At 38.8% G+C, this 15186-nt stretch overlaps 1 protein-coding gene across 1 annotated transcript in view; it reads right to left on the bottom strand.

The window, feature by feature from the left end:
• The window catches only part of LOC124598833 (transformation/transcription domain-associated protein), a 441523-nt gene that overhangs the window by 282097 nt on the left and 144240 nt on the right, over positions 1-15186 (bottom strand). The window contains exon 23 of the mRNA XM_047136029.1: positions 12766-12941. Coding sequence (XP_046991985.1) covers positions 12766-12941 — 176 coding nt within the window. The remainder of the gene's footprint in view (positions 1-12765; positions 12942-15186) is intronic.

Genomic DNA, 15186 nt, shown 5'->3' with positions numbered 1-15186 from the left:
ATTGCAAACCACATACAAAAGGGCAGTAAAAACAATGGACAAAAGCTGGCCAAAGTACACTGGAGAAGGCAAAGGCCATTTTGTCAGCTGGTGAGTTGACTTTTTTTGTTTGCCCTCACCCCACCCCAAGGTAATCCTCGTAGATTATTTGTAAAAAGGCAGGACCATAAATGGAACATATTATAGTTCACTACTGGATCGTTTGAAACTTGAGCATGGTTGGAACACAAAAAAGGTGCTCTTTCATCACAATAATGTAACATCCAACATATAAGTGATAACAATGGCAAAATTGCAGGAATTGGGCTTTGAATTGTTTCCTCATCTACCCTATTTGCCAGGTTTAGGCCCAAGTGACTTCATCCTGTTTCCTAACTTGAAACTTTTGCTAGGTAGGAAGACATTTTCATCAAATGTGGAATTGATAGTTGCAGGCTACAAATATTTTTCAGTTTGACAGAGCCTATTTTTCTGATGGGATAAGAAAGCTGGAGGATTGCCGGGCCAAATGTGTATCCCTAAAGAAAACTTTGTCGAGAAGTATGGCGAGTTGTTTATAAAACATTTTATCTTGCGTTTTCACCAGACTTATCAAACCACTCTCATAAATAAACAATGTAGGAAAAAACAGACTGCTACTTACCGTAAAGAAGACACATTAATTTGCACACAGGCACAAGTGAATTAAATGACACTTACGTCAGGCTTTCGGTCACACTCTCCATCAGCAGAAGAAAGACACACACCATTCATACACACAAGTAAGCACACCTCATGCACATATGACTGCCAATTCCTGCATCTCCCTCACGGGTAGGCGTGAACTCCAAAGCTACTTCAGTACAACTCGTCACAATGACTGACACATGACAGCTGATGTGTGAGGCCATGCTGTGCCGAATATAACATACGTAGCCGTGCCGAGGTTTAAATGCAGCTGCTTGGTGCTGACTTTGCAGAAAGGGCCGCATTTCTGTGTCAATGCAGAAATGTCTGAAAAGGGTCGGTGACCATGACCTGTCTATTGTCACACAGCAGTGAGACAAACTGCAGATACTTCCTGGAGCCTGGTAAATGTCCCGTGTCATTGGCACATACAAGTGCTGGCTTCTATTGAGTTGCTGTATGGGCAAGGGTATTGTCCAGCAAACTCTCAGATCCCAATGCTCCATCCAAGGCACCGAGCATGACTGTATTCTAGTCCTTTGCAGATGGATGAAATGAACTGTTTAGCTATCATCATGGCTGGAAGTAAATTGTAATTGTATTTTTAAGAAATATTTGCACATTAATTATTTCTATCACAGTTGCTCAGTGCAAGTTTTATCAAATTACAATAAACTGTAAATCACATCATACTGCTAGCTTATTCCTACATTTCATACTACTGACTGAGCTACTAGGTATACTGTTAAAATGTGTTTTATATAATGTGTCCGAAAGGTCAAACAGTATATCGAACATCTGAGTACCTATATATATAAAATATATGTATACATCAAATCTGTATGAGCACTATCATCCTTTACACAGAGATTTGTTTGTCTCCACGCCATCCTTGACATCTTGCAGAGCATATCAGGAACTATAATTTGAAAGACTACCTTAACACTTTGGCACAATTTTTAACTAGTACATTATTCTCCATAATGAGTTGTATAGTGTGGTAAGTCCAGCCCTTGTAGTGCTCATTTCAGTGGGAGCTGGAGATGTTATTGAAAGAAGGCCCATCCAGCGGCCTTGAAACTGTTCATTATGTCACTGAAGCATTGGAATAGCAATGTGTGTCACAGCTAAGCTTGTTGTATGCTGTAACCACACACAATCCACGATGCCCTGTCTTCAAGTTACATATTAACGACATTTGCATCAAGTGCAAATAAAACTGACCATCACTATCCTTAAAAAAATAAAAATAGACTACTAGTACTGCGATGAAATCCAGCCCATATCATAATATCAGGTGAATTCTTTTCTAGATCCCGCATATAACTGGGATTTTCCTTAAAACACAAAACCATTTTCTTACTGTGTGAAATGTGATTACAGCACATCAGAAAGTCACACCCGACCAAAAACGGTATTTGGAAATTCTGCCAACAAAGCAGGGCACGTTACTATTTGTTGCTCCCAGATAATTCAGCTACAGATATAGGTCTAAATCCTTTGGAAAATTCAGGATGGAATAAAAACAATGTGAAAACAATAGACTGCTACTCATAGAGGAGGCACTGAGTGGCAACCAACTGGGAAGGGAGAAGCATGTTTTGTTTTGTCTAGATCTCATGAAAGACTTTTGTCTGATAGCTTGCAATATCTAGCAGTCTTTTTTTAAATGCGCCTGTCTGCCTCTCAACGCTTCCTCTATGTGGTGAGTAGCAATCAGTCCTTTTCACATTGTTGTTGGTCTAAATCCTTTCATTTTTAAATCTTTTGTTTAATGAGGTCACACAACACTCTTCCCCCCACATTTTATTTCATCCACTATGCAGCCTGTCTTTGATACTGCTTCAAACAAAAGCATGTTTTCCCCAATCAACCCAATCAAACAGAGTTGCTTTGTGAGATGGGGTCTTGTCAATGTGGTATCTAAATGCACTCATATCTCATCATTGTAATCAGTCCTGAACAGTGTACCTGTGTCCGATCACATCAGTCATCGCTTCACAACTTAAATAATGCATCACTGAAACAAAACAATAGAATACTGACAACAATGCTTTTTCTTACAAGGGAACCTCCCCATCGCACCCCCCTCAGATTTAGTTATAAGTTGGCACAGTGGATAGGCCTTGAAAAACTGAACACAGATCAATTGAGAAAATGGGAGAAGTTGTGTGGGACTATGAAAAAATAAGCAAAATATACAAACTGAGTAGTTCATGGGAAGATAGGCAACATTAAGGATAATGGGAACGCAGGAGCGCCGTGGTCTCGCGGTAACATGAGCAGCTGCAGAATGAAAGGTCCTGGGTTCAAATCTACCATCGTGTGAAAAGTTTAATGTTTTATTTTCAGTTTATGTGACAAACTCTTATGTTTTCATCACTTTTTTGGGAGTGATTATCACATCCACAAGAAAACCTAAATCGGGCAAGGTAGAAGAATCTTTTTACCCATTCGCCAAGTGTACAAGTTAGGTGGGTCGACAACATATTCATGTCATGTGACGCATATGCCATCACCAGTGTCATATAGAATATATCAGATGTGTTTTCCTGTGGAGGAATCGGTTGACCTATGACCTTGCGATCAAATGTTTTCGGTTCCCATTGGAGAGGCACGTCCTTTTGTCTTCTAATCGCAAGGTTTTGCGATGCGGTCGCAAAACACAAACACTAAACTTATTACAGTGAACAGAGACGTCAATGAACGAATGGACAGATAATAACTATGCAAAAATAAAGAAAGTAAAATTTTCACTCGAGAGAATACTTGAACCAAGGACCTGCAGCTGCTCACGCTACCACGGGACCACGGCGCGCCTGAGCTCACATCGTCCATGATGTTGCCTATGTGGCCCATGGACTACTCAGTTTGTATATTTTGCTTATTTTTTCACAGTTCCACACAACTTCTTCCTGTTTTCTCAATTGAGTTTATCAAGGCCTATCCACTGTGCCAACTTATAACTAAATCTGAGGGGGGTGCGATGGGGAGGTTCCCTTGTTAGCTTCAAAGGATTGGAGGTGATAAAACAACTATTTATTTCCGCAGTTGCACTAAGGCAAGGGGGGGCAGAAACTTCCTGCACACCCTATACTCGCATGGACTGTGTTGCATTTGTGTCAGACGTGGGTGCCAACGGTGGAACTACAACTACAGGTTATGTACCTTCCATCCTGCAATTTTCATCATTGTAATGCCACGCAAAACAACCAAAGTAATTCTGAATGTTGGTGTCACAAATGAAATAACACTCATGAGCAAATGAATATGAGATAGCAGCTGTACTCATGAGGAAGCACTTCTACTGCCATGGCAAATAGAACTGTCCGTGGTGTCCCACGATTGGCTAGTCATTGGACCCTATACTGGTCAGTGTAACAGTGAAAAACAACGGGGGAAACTCACAATATTTTGCCACATTCGATTGTGGTCACATCCTCAACATGCAACACATGACACATTTCAGTTCCTGTGCCAGGCAGACAAAGATCATCTCTTCTCTACAGCAATGTGTGTATCGTTTTGAAACATCTTGTCGGATAAAAGCTGTGTGCCGGACCAGGACTTGAACCTGAAAGCTTCCTTCCATGGACAATGTTCCCGTTGACATTTATTGAATACAGCTCAATACCTGTCTATACCGATTCAATCTGCCAGGACTTGCTTGCCTACTTTCCAAACTCATCAGGAGCCCTCACATATATCTTACAGGATATGCACTCCTGGTAGGAAGAATTGGTAGAGTAGTTATGTGGGCTGGGCAAATGCCCAGTGAGAAGGACATTTATAAACACACATTTGCCCAGGAATTTGCCCAAAAAAGTTTTAAATGCCCAAAATCTAGGCATTTACAAAAAAAGTACTTTTTAAAGTTTTCACTGATAGAATGTATAATTTACCAATTGAAATAAGGACTTTATTACTTTATTACTACGAACAAAAGGAAAGAAGAGAGAAGCATGTTTTTCTGTTACTGACAGCTGTTTGTCGTTTACACTGTTCTTTTACCTTTTTTTATAGTCTGTAAACTCAAGAATGAGCAGTGCTTTTGGTGGGCGAAGTGGCCTTTCCCAGAAGAACCCTGCCACTGTCCTACAGGGGTACCCAAAATCAGTTGCCCATTACATGTCTAGCGGTGTAGATGGACGTACAATGATATACATCAATCAACATACAGTTGTATATAAAAACAAAGATGAGGTGACTTACCGAACAAAAGCGCTGGCAGGTCGATAGACACACAAACAAACACAAACATACACACAAAATTCAAGCTTTCGCAACAAACTGTTGCCCCATCAGGAAAGAGGGAAGGAGAGGGGAAGACGAAAGGAAGTGGGTTTTAAAGGAGAGGGTAAGGAGTCATTCCAATCCCGGGAGCGGAAAGACTTACCTTATGGGGAAAAAAGGACAGGTATACACTCGCACACACGCACATATCCATCCACACATACAGACACAAGCAGACATATTTGTGTCTGTATGTGTGGATGGATATGTGCGTGTGTGCGAGTGTATACCTGTCCTTTTTTCCCCATAAGGTAAGTCTTTCCGCTCCCGGGATTGGAATGACTCCTTACCCTCTCCTTTAAAACCCACTTCCTTTCGTCTTCCCCTCTCCTTCCCTCTTTCCTGATGGGGCAACAGTTTGTTGCGAAAGCTTGAATTTTGTGTGTATGTTTGTGTTTGTTTGTGTGTCTATCGACCTGCCAGCGCTTTTGTTCGGTAAGTCACCTCATCTTTGTTTTTATATATAATTTTTCCCACGTGGAATGTTTCTTTCCATTATATTGTAATCAACATACAGTGATATACATCATTTCTGTTCATGTGATCTTAGTTGCCAAATATGACAGTTAATTTTGTATACTTACTGATATGCTTCAGTAGCCATAAGTGATGGACAATTTCCCTACATTGCAAGAAAATGTGCAGAACACAAAGAAGAGGAGGTATTTGTGGAGTAGCGACTGTTCAATCGTCTCTAACGTTACTTCAGCATGTGTTAAAGAGGCAATAAAAGAAAGAATTGTTGACTAATATTACCAGTCTCAATCAAAGGGCTGTAATTTATGCCAACGTCATCCTCGCCACAATAGGACTCGTAAGGAGGGAATGCAAAAATAAACTGCATGGTTTACTGGAATCATCACGAAGGAAAATTAATAATTTTTGGATGAAACCCATCATTGTATACAGTTTCACTTCACAAAGTCAATCATTCGACAATCAATGGAGGGCTTTTACATAAACCAAAAAGTAGTGCTGACATTTTAGAAATTACTTACTGCCGTGAAACAAAAAAATCCATTTTCCTTGGCGGGAAGGTGATTTACGCAAGACACTGTGTGAAATGGAATTTACCTGGAAAGGATCTTTAAGTAAAAGAAGATTCTGGTAGAGATAACGGATATGCTTGACTGGCAATGTAAGTACCTGATCCAAAGGAGGAAATTAAGGGAGCTACGCAGATAATTCTTTGAAACTTGGCTGGACAGTAACATTGCTTATAGAAATTGTTGGCACGAACCTGGCGTTGATCGCATTATGGACTATATTAGCAGAAGCGATAGTATTATAGTGGTCAATATTAGATCAAAAGATGGGCTTTTACCCAACGCACAGTTGATTTATAAAGCGAGATGTGCAATAGAAGACTATCTGGGGCAAATGAACAATGAAAATTTTTCGAATTAGATATCAACTAAAGTAATTCCGAATATGCCACCGAACACGGACAACGCTTCATATTACAATAAGGAGCACAACAAGGCTCCAACTAGGGCCTCAAATAAAATGTAAGTGATTAAATGGTTATTAAAAAATAAGGTGGAAGCTGATTTGTCAACGAGAGAAACAAAATATTTAATTTAATTAAAGAACATAAGCCAGAAAGTGAAATTAATAAAATACTTGAAGCTCATGGACACACTGTGCTGTGGCTTCCACCACACTACTATGCATTAAATCCAACTGAAATAGCATGAGCAAAACTCAAAAATTTCGTCAGAGGAGAAAATACTCTTGGAGATATTTGCATAACGAAACTGCTGCAGTTGGTGAAAGAAGGCATGTAGCAATGTTTATGATTCCGTTTTTTTGTTCAGAACTAAATTTTGCAGTAACCGAAAAACAACTTATACAAACACTTGTTCCAATTGTTAGAACTTTTGAAATGATAACTCAAGATGACTGGAGTGCATACTGCCTCCAAGTGGAGAAACTGTAAAGAGAGTACCAGCTTAAGAATGAGATTATTGAAAACATACTAGACTCCATAGTCATTAATTTAGAAAGTGACGACTACAACAATAATGACAGCGACACAGTTGATGATGACCTCTGAAATACGATGTATGTATGTATGTATGTATGTATGTAAATAGGCAATGAAAATTTCTTAAAAAATATGCTGTGTATGCTTTCAAGCTTGACTATGCTCACACAGGATAATGTTTCTTTTGGTGGAAATGTACTATATGATAGTAAAAGTGTTAACAGTTTTCCAAGATAAATACAGTCAAAAGTAGTCCAAAGCAACACCTACCTTTCCACTAGTTGTACAAAATCAGTAATAATTTAAGAATTTCATGGTAAAATTAATTAATGTTTCCCTAATAATAGAATGTGATTCAATCATGTAAAACCTTTGATACTTATGGAACAGCAGCATTTAAATGTATTCTGTCACTAAATCTCTATCACAGTTACTATTCACCTGAGTCTCAGACCTATTGCTCATAACATGTGTGCAATACCTATTCCAAAGACTGCTGAAATTTCCTTCAAAACATGTACTCCCATTCTGGACTTCTATGTAAAAAGCTTCACATACAAGGCGCATTCACACATAAATTTTTATTTTTTTGTACAAAATTTGTTTGTTAATCTGCAGCAATGTTATCCTCTTCCAAATATTCACCATTACATACTATACACTTTTTCCAATTCTCGAAACACTTTAGGAACTGTTTCTTTGGGATAGGTCTAGGTCTCTTAATTGTGCATTTTTAATCTCATCCATGCTTGTAAAACAGCTGTCATTTAAGGCCTGCTTTGAAATGTTTGTACCACTTATATGGCCTTGTTTTACTCATGACACCCACCAAAAGCAATATTTAACATTTCTAAAAATTTGATACACCTTATTCCATTCTTATAATAAAATTTAATATAGTATCTCTAATCTATTTATATATAAAACAAATAATCATTGATACTATCAAAACACATGCAACCTTTCTGACAGCCGACAACAGAGAAAATACCCAAATGCATAAAAACTGTGCAGGTACTTCTCAGATATGTTTACGAAGACAGTGACAAAAAAAGTAGTGCAAATCGGACTAATAAAATTATCGAAATTATATCATTTCTGGTTGCTTTTTAAACGCTCTTCATGTTGCAAGAATTAAGTTCCAATGCAGCCCTTCAAAGAAAACTAGTAGAACACAAAGTAATAATAAGCCTTAAATTCTACAGATTGATTGCACAATAAGGTGTTCGTTTTACGAATAGCAGTAGAGGAATATACATTCACTTGAACAGGCATTCGGTTCTATGATTGTAGTAAAATCCTAACTTCCATTCTTATGTCAATATTATTTACTCTATAATGTTGTTTCCTTAAGGTCTTAACACATTTGTCTGTGTCAAACCTCTGAATATTACTGAAGAATGATTATTGATAACACAATTATTATTGAGTGTATTAAACAGATGGCATGCGTTTCTTGATAATAAATGTATTCTTAAATGGTAAACTGTTTTCAGTGAGGGGTTGGGGAGGAGCTGTATTATCAGATGTAGTGAACATTTCAGACAGATTACAATTTCTATTCTGCTCTTTTCTTTATCTACTTTCATATGACTGCACTGCTGTGAAGATAAAATGAGAACACAAACATACAAAAGATTTAATAAAATAGAACTGATGCCAAAGACACTGGAATCATTCGATTCCAATACTAGCAACAGGGAATAACAATATTAATGTGGTAATAGTAAACCGCAGGAGCGTCTATAGAGAGGTCCCAGAACTGCTCTCATTAATAAACTACCACTTTGCCCACATGGTACTAGGGATGGAAAGTTGGCTGAAACCAGACTTAAACAGTAATGAAATTCTAAACTCAGAATGGAATGTATACCGCAGAGACAGGCTGGACAGTGAAGCGGGAAGCGTGTTTACAGTGATAAAAAGTGCAATAGTATTGAAGAAAATTGACGGAGATCCGAAATGTGAAATAATTTGGGTGAAGGTCACAGTTAAAGCAGGCTTAACATGGTAATTGGATGTCTCTATAGGCCCCCTGGCTCAGCAGCTGTAGTGGCAGAGCACCTGAAGGAAAATTTGGAAAATATTTCGAGTACATTTCCTGACCACATTATAGTTCTGGGTGGAGATTTTAATTTGCCGGATATAAACTGGGAGACTCAAATGTTTATAACAGGTGGCAGGGACAAAGAATCCAGTGAAATTTTTTTTAAGTGCATTATCTGAAAACTATCTTGAGCAGTTAAACAGAGAACCGACTCGTGGCGATAACATATTAGACCTTCTGGTGACTAACAGACCCAAACTATTTGAAACAGTTAATGCAGAACAGGGAATCAGCGATCATAAAGCGATTACTGCATCGATGATTTCAGCTGTAAATAGAAATATTAAAAAAGGTAGGAAGATCATTCTGTTCAGCAAAAGTGACAAAAAGCAGATTACAGAGTACTTGACGGATCAACACAAAAGTTTTATCGTAAGTACAGATAGTGTTGAGAATCAGTGGACCAAGTTCAAAACCATCGTACAATATACATTAGATGAGTATGTGCCAAGCAAGATCGTAAGAGATGGAAAAGAGCCACTGTGGTACAACAACCGAGTTAGAAAACTGCTATGGAAGTAAAGGGAACTTCACAGCAAACATAAACGTAGCCAAAGCCTTGCAGACAAACAAAAATTACACGAAGCGAAATGAAAAGTGAGGAGGGCTATGCAAGAGGCGTTCAATGAATTCGGAAGTAAAGTACTATGTACTGACTTGGCAGAAAATCCTAAGCAATTTTGATCTTATGTCAAAGTGGTAGATGGATCAAAACAAAATGTCCAGACACTCTGTGACAAAATGGTACTGAAACAGAGGATGACAGACAAAAGGCCGAAATACTAAATGTCTTTTTCCAAAGGTGTTTCACAGAGGAAGACTGCACAGTAGTTCCTTCTCTAGATTGTCGCACAGATGACAAAATAGTAGATATCGAAATAGACGACACAGGGATAGAGAAACAATTAAAATCGCTCAAAAGAGGAAAGGCCGCTGGACCTGATGAGATACCAGTTCGATTTTACACAGACTACGCGAAGAAACTTGACCCCCTTCTTGCAGCGGTGCACCGTAGGTCTCCAGAAGAGAGTAACATTCCAAAAGGTTGGAAAAGGGCACAGATCATCCCCATTTTCAAGAAGGGACGTCGAACAAATGCGCAGAACTACAGGTCTACCTCTAACGTCAATCAGTTGTACAATTTTGGAACACGTATTATGTTCGAATATAATGCCTTTTCTGGAGATTAGAAATCTACTCTATAGGAATCAGTATGGGTTTCGAAAAAGATGATCGTGTGAAAGCCAGATCGCACTATTTGTCCACGAGGCTCAGAGGGCCATGGGCACAGGTTCCCAGGTAGATGGTGTGTTTCTTGACTTCCGCAAGGCATTTGATACAGTTCCCCACAGTCATTTAATGAAAAAAGTAAGAGCATATGGACTATCAGATCAATTGTGTGATTGGATTGAAGAGCTCCTAGACAGCAGAATGCAGCACGTCATTCTCAATGGAGAGTAGTCTTCCGAAGTAAGAGTGATTTCAGGTGTGCCACAGGGGAGTGTCGTAGGACCGTTGCTATTCACAATATATATAAATGACCTTGTGGATAACATCAGAAGTTCATGAGGCTTTTTGCAGATGATGCTGTAGTATATTGAGAGGTTGTAACAATGGAAAACTGTACTGGAATGCAGGAGGACCTGCAACGAATTGACGCATGGTGCAGGGAATAGCAATTGAATCTCAATGTAGACAAGTGTAATGTGCTGCGAATACATAGAAAGAAAGATCCTTTATCATTTAGCTACAATATAGCAGGTCAGCAACTGGAAGCAGTTAATTCCATAAATTATCTGAGAGTATGCATTAGGAGTGATTTAAAATGGAATGACCATATAAAATTAATTGTCCGTAAAGCAGATGCCAGAGTGAGATTCATTGGAAGATTCCCAAGGAAATGCAATCCGAAAACCGAGGAAGTAGGTTACAGTACGCTTGTTCGCCCACTGCTTGAACACTGCTCAGCGGTGTGGGATCCGAACCAGATAGGGTTGATAGAAGAGATAGGGAAGATCCAACAGAGAGCAGTGTGCTTCGTTATAGGATTATTTAGTAATCGCAAAAGCGTTATGGAGATGATAGATAAACTCCAGTGGAAGACTCTGCAGGAGAGACACTCAGTAGCTAGGTATGGGCTTTTGTTGAAGTTTCGAGAACATACCTTCACCAAGGAGTCCAGCAGGATATTGCTCCCCCCTACATACACCTCGTGAAGAGACCATGAGGATAAAATCAAGAGAGATTAAAGCCCACACTGAGGCATACCGACAATCTTTCTCCCTATGAACAATACAAGACTGGAATAGAAGGGAAAACTGATAGAGATACTCAAGGTACCTTCCACCACACACCGTCAGGTGGCTTGCGGAGTATGGATGTGGATGTAGATGTAGATGTAGATGTAGTCAATTCCTAGAGAACAATGATTCTTGGACTTGTGGATTCAGCACATGACTCATGTCTAATTAAAACCATTATGGATAAACCTTTTTTACTCTAATATTGTTGCAGAAGTATAGTATAAGTGAAAATATTACCTAAAAGCTACCTACTTAATATAAACTATACTTATTATTATTATTTACTACCCCAAGAACTGATTTCATTAAAAATGTATAGTTGCGTTTACAAGCCAATTTATGTCCCTAATAACTCTTCCCCAAGTCTCAAGCAGATTTTTCAACTTGGTTAGCCAAGAACTACAGAAGCAGTGTTGCAAAACACTTTTTACAATACAATACATTAGTTTAAATTTTTTTATAAGTGCCACTTATCAATTCATCTTTAAAATGCATAAATGCCCTAGCATTTATGAATTTTGGGCATTTGCTCAGGCATTTATTCTGGGCATTTGCCCCAACTTATAAATGCCTCTGGGCATTTCACATGACTAGTATAGTGACTTAGCATGGTGAAAGAAGCATTGTGGGAACAAACTGCCTGCTGGCTTCTGTCTCGGGTTCTTCGGCCGACGTTCATCTAATGATTTTTCTGACGTTTCGCCAGCACGAGTGGCTGGCATTGTCAAAGCTTCACCCTCCATTGTTGGGATATCACATTACCATTTACACTCTGCTGCAGAGTGTAAATTTCATTCAATGTGAAAGGAAATTTGGGGTAATGATTTCTACAGATCCTTTATAAAGGCCGACTTCTAGTAGTTTTTAAGACACTAATGACATTCACATAAGGTTTTTTTTCACATTAACAGGGAGTTAGTTAGTTTTTTTTTTTTTTTTAATAGTAATATTATTGCAACAGAGGTATACTTCCTTTCATCACATGCTTATTGCCCTACCTGCTAGCCCAGCAGAGTAGGCAGGACCTGCATTGGGTTTTAAAAACTGGCAGATGAGTCACGAATCAAAATAATAGAATTTGCTTAGGGTACCTCTGTCGTGAAGAGTACTGCCCTTGAAAGACATATATCCCAGTTGAAGTCCCAGTCTGGTACAAAATTTTAAACTGTCGGGACGTTTCTTTCTTACTTGCGAGACATTTTCTTGGTTTCCAAGCTATGTCAATCCAATAAGCATGCTCAAGGTGCTAACAAATGTCTCCACCATTTTCATCAGGAATAGGTAGTGAATGCCATGATTAGTATAGTACGATCATTCTCCTTTTTTCTTCATTTCTTTGGCTATCCTTCATAATCAAAATTCTGAGGCTAGAAACGGGTTCCACCCAATAAGAGTAAAAGATGACTTACTCGCTGTTTTGTGCCCAGAATGTTGGTTGCTGTTTCTAGGATAAGTATCAAAGCTAGGTTGCCAGGTTTCAGCAGTTCTTTCTCTTCATGTCCCATTATTACTGCAAGGGCATCAATCAGCACGAGAGGATCCATCCCGACCAAAGCAGACTGTCTAGCGGACATTGAAAATGGACCTGTTGAAATTAAAATTTACATCAACAGACTGCAGAAAAAAAGCCATATCCAATTAATTCATCTGTAACTCCACCAAATATGCAGAAGAATAGCATGTTACAGATTTCCTAAAAGATTTTTTCAATTATTGTAGATAGGCTCCAAAACTGCATTCGAACTTTGAAATATTATTTTCAAACATGCCAGAAAATTAAAACAATTCATATAAGAAAATCATAAATGTATGTCACCAAAGTTGTAAATATAGTATAAAATAATAATCAGTCATGATTATTTGACCAAATTATCCAATCAAATCACTGTTTTATCCCACAAGTTTTCAAAAATTAGTAAATATAGTAACTAATAACTCCGTTGATGTTTTTTTTTTTTTTTCCCCTCAATGTTGAGGGAAATATGTCACCTTTCACTGACTGGTATTAACATTTCTTATGTAAATAAAAATTGATTTCACTATGTTTTCCCCCTGTATTGGTTTTGGCATGGTGGGCATCTCCCAGGTAATACAATTCACCAAAATTTGATCAACTATGGATTCTCTCACCTTCCACTGTCCCACTTTCCCCTCCCTATCTTACAGAACACACATGCACCACCTCCAAACAGCATGATGCTGTAAAGTTATAGATGGTAAACAAACACCACAAAATAATGTCGTGTGACGAGGGCCACCCGTCAGGTAGACTGTTCGCCTGGTGCAAGTCTTTCGATTTGACGCCACTTCAGCGACTTGCGCGTCGATGGGGATGAAATGATGATGATTAGGACAACACAACACCCAGTCCCTGAGCGGAGAAAATCTCCGATCCAGCCGGGAATCGAACCCAGGCCCTTAGGATTGACATTCCGTCCCGCTGCCCACTCATGGGCTTGTAATAGCTACAACATGGGACGAAAACAGGAAAACAACATGCGTAACAAAGAGAGGACTAACAAAAATGAAACAGTACTAGAAATTCCTGAATAGTATATAAATAATGGAAATCCATATATACTGACTGTATCCTGCCACACATTACTGTGGCTGAGTCTGACCAAAAGGACAAATGCTACACACATAAGGAAATTGGACATACATCTATCTCCTTCTTCCCACTGTCACTATCTGTCTTCCTCCCCCCTCTACCTCCTCTTCCCCCCTTTCTGTCCCATCACCCTCTCCACCCTTTCTCTGTCCATCCCCCCTCCCCCATCTACACCTTTTCACACTCAAGGTCTATTTCCACCCACACCTCTGACCATATCTTTCTCCCCCCACTCTTTTTATGTGGTAAAAGTTACATTTATGATCTACCCCTGCCGCCCTCCCCTGTATTTTTGTAGTTTTTGTACAATATATGCACATATTAGTCATCGAAATACACGTCAGAGATTTGTTTATTATCCAATAAAGGTTATTTGAGTTTGTATTACATTTAGACGCTGGCATAACTGGAACTGGTAAGCATTTGAGAATTAGAAACATTTGAGTTAAGTTTTATTCATCATAATCAGTGTTTTTGGGAAGCCTGCAACTGTCATTAATTATTTAAATGATGAAACACTGCACTATTTACGAAATTTTTTCATGCTTAGCACAATGCGGTTCAAGTATTTATTCTCATTGCCAAATGCAAATACATAAGTACTTTGTGTGATGTCTGCATATACATTGTTCTGACCTCTTGCAGAGTAGCTGTCTTTTTGACGTTATACAATAGCCTGCCTCTTCCATTATGTAGAAAAACACACACACACACACAAAAACCACAAACCATCATTTACATTTTTTGTTTGTGAAACATTACAAGAAATACTTACGTAAATATTTGCACCTGACATCAACAACAAACTCTCAAAACATTTACTGCTAAGCATGAAAAATGTGTAACTGGCACAGCAGTTTACTATTTAAACAAGAAACATTTGAGAAACACAAAGTGATAGCAAAGGCAAGGAGGTTGGAATAACATCACTGACCAAAGGTGTCAAGTAGTGCTACAAGTGGCCAAACACCGAAATGCGCAAAATATGGGTCTGAGTAACACAAAGGCGCCATGATCACAAAGCTACGCATGCACAATAGAGAGTTAGAGACACTTTGAAAACAGTTTTAATCAGTCATGATACCTTTCTTCGAACAAACCTAGTTCCTCCTATCAGCCACACTGCTACGGGGCAGCGGCAGGAGATAAAGCACAAATTGTTACGACTTTTAACAATTCAGATCTGCTGAGTACAGCATCCTCGGGTCAAGAACTTAAC

This window comes from Schistocerca americana, chromosome 1 (genome assembly GCF_021461395.2).
Source record: "Schistocerca americana isolate TAMUIC-IGC-003095 chromosome 1, iqSchAmer2.1, whole genome shotgun sequence".
Classification (NCBI taxonomy): domain Eukaryota; kingdom Metazoa; phylum Arthropoda; class Insecta; order Orthoptera; family Acrididae; genus Schistocerca; species Schistocerca americana.
Note: the sequence above shows the minus strand (reverse complement) of the source record. Positions and strands in the feature narration are given on the sequence as shown.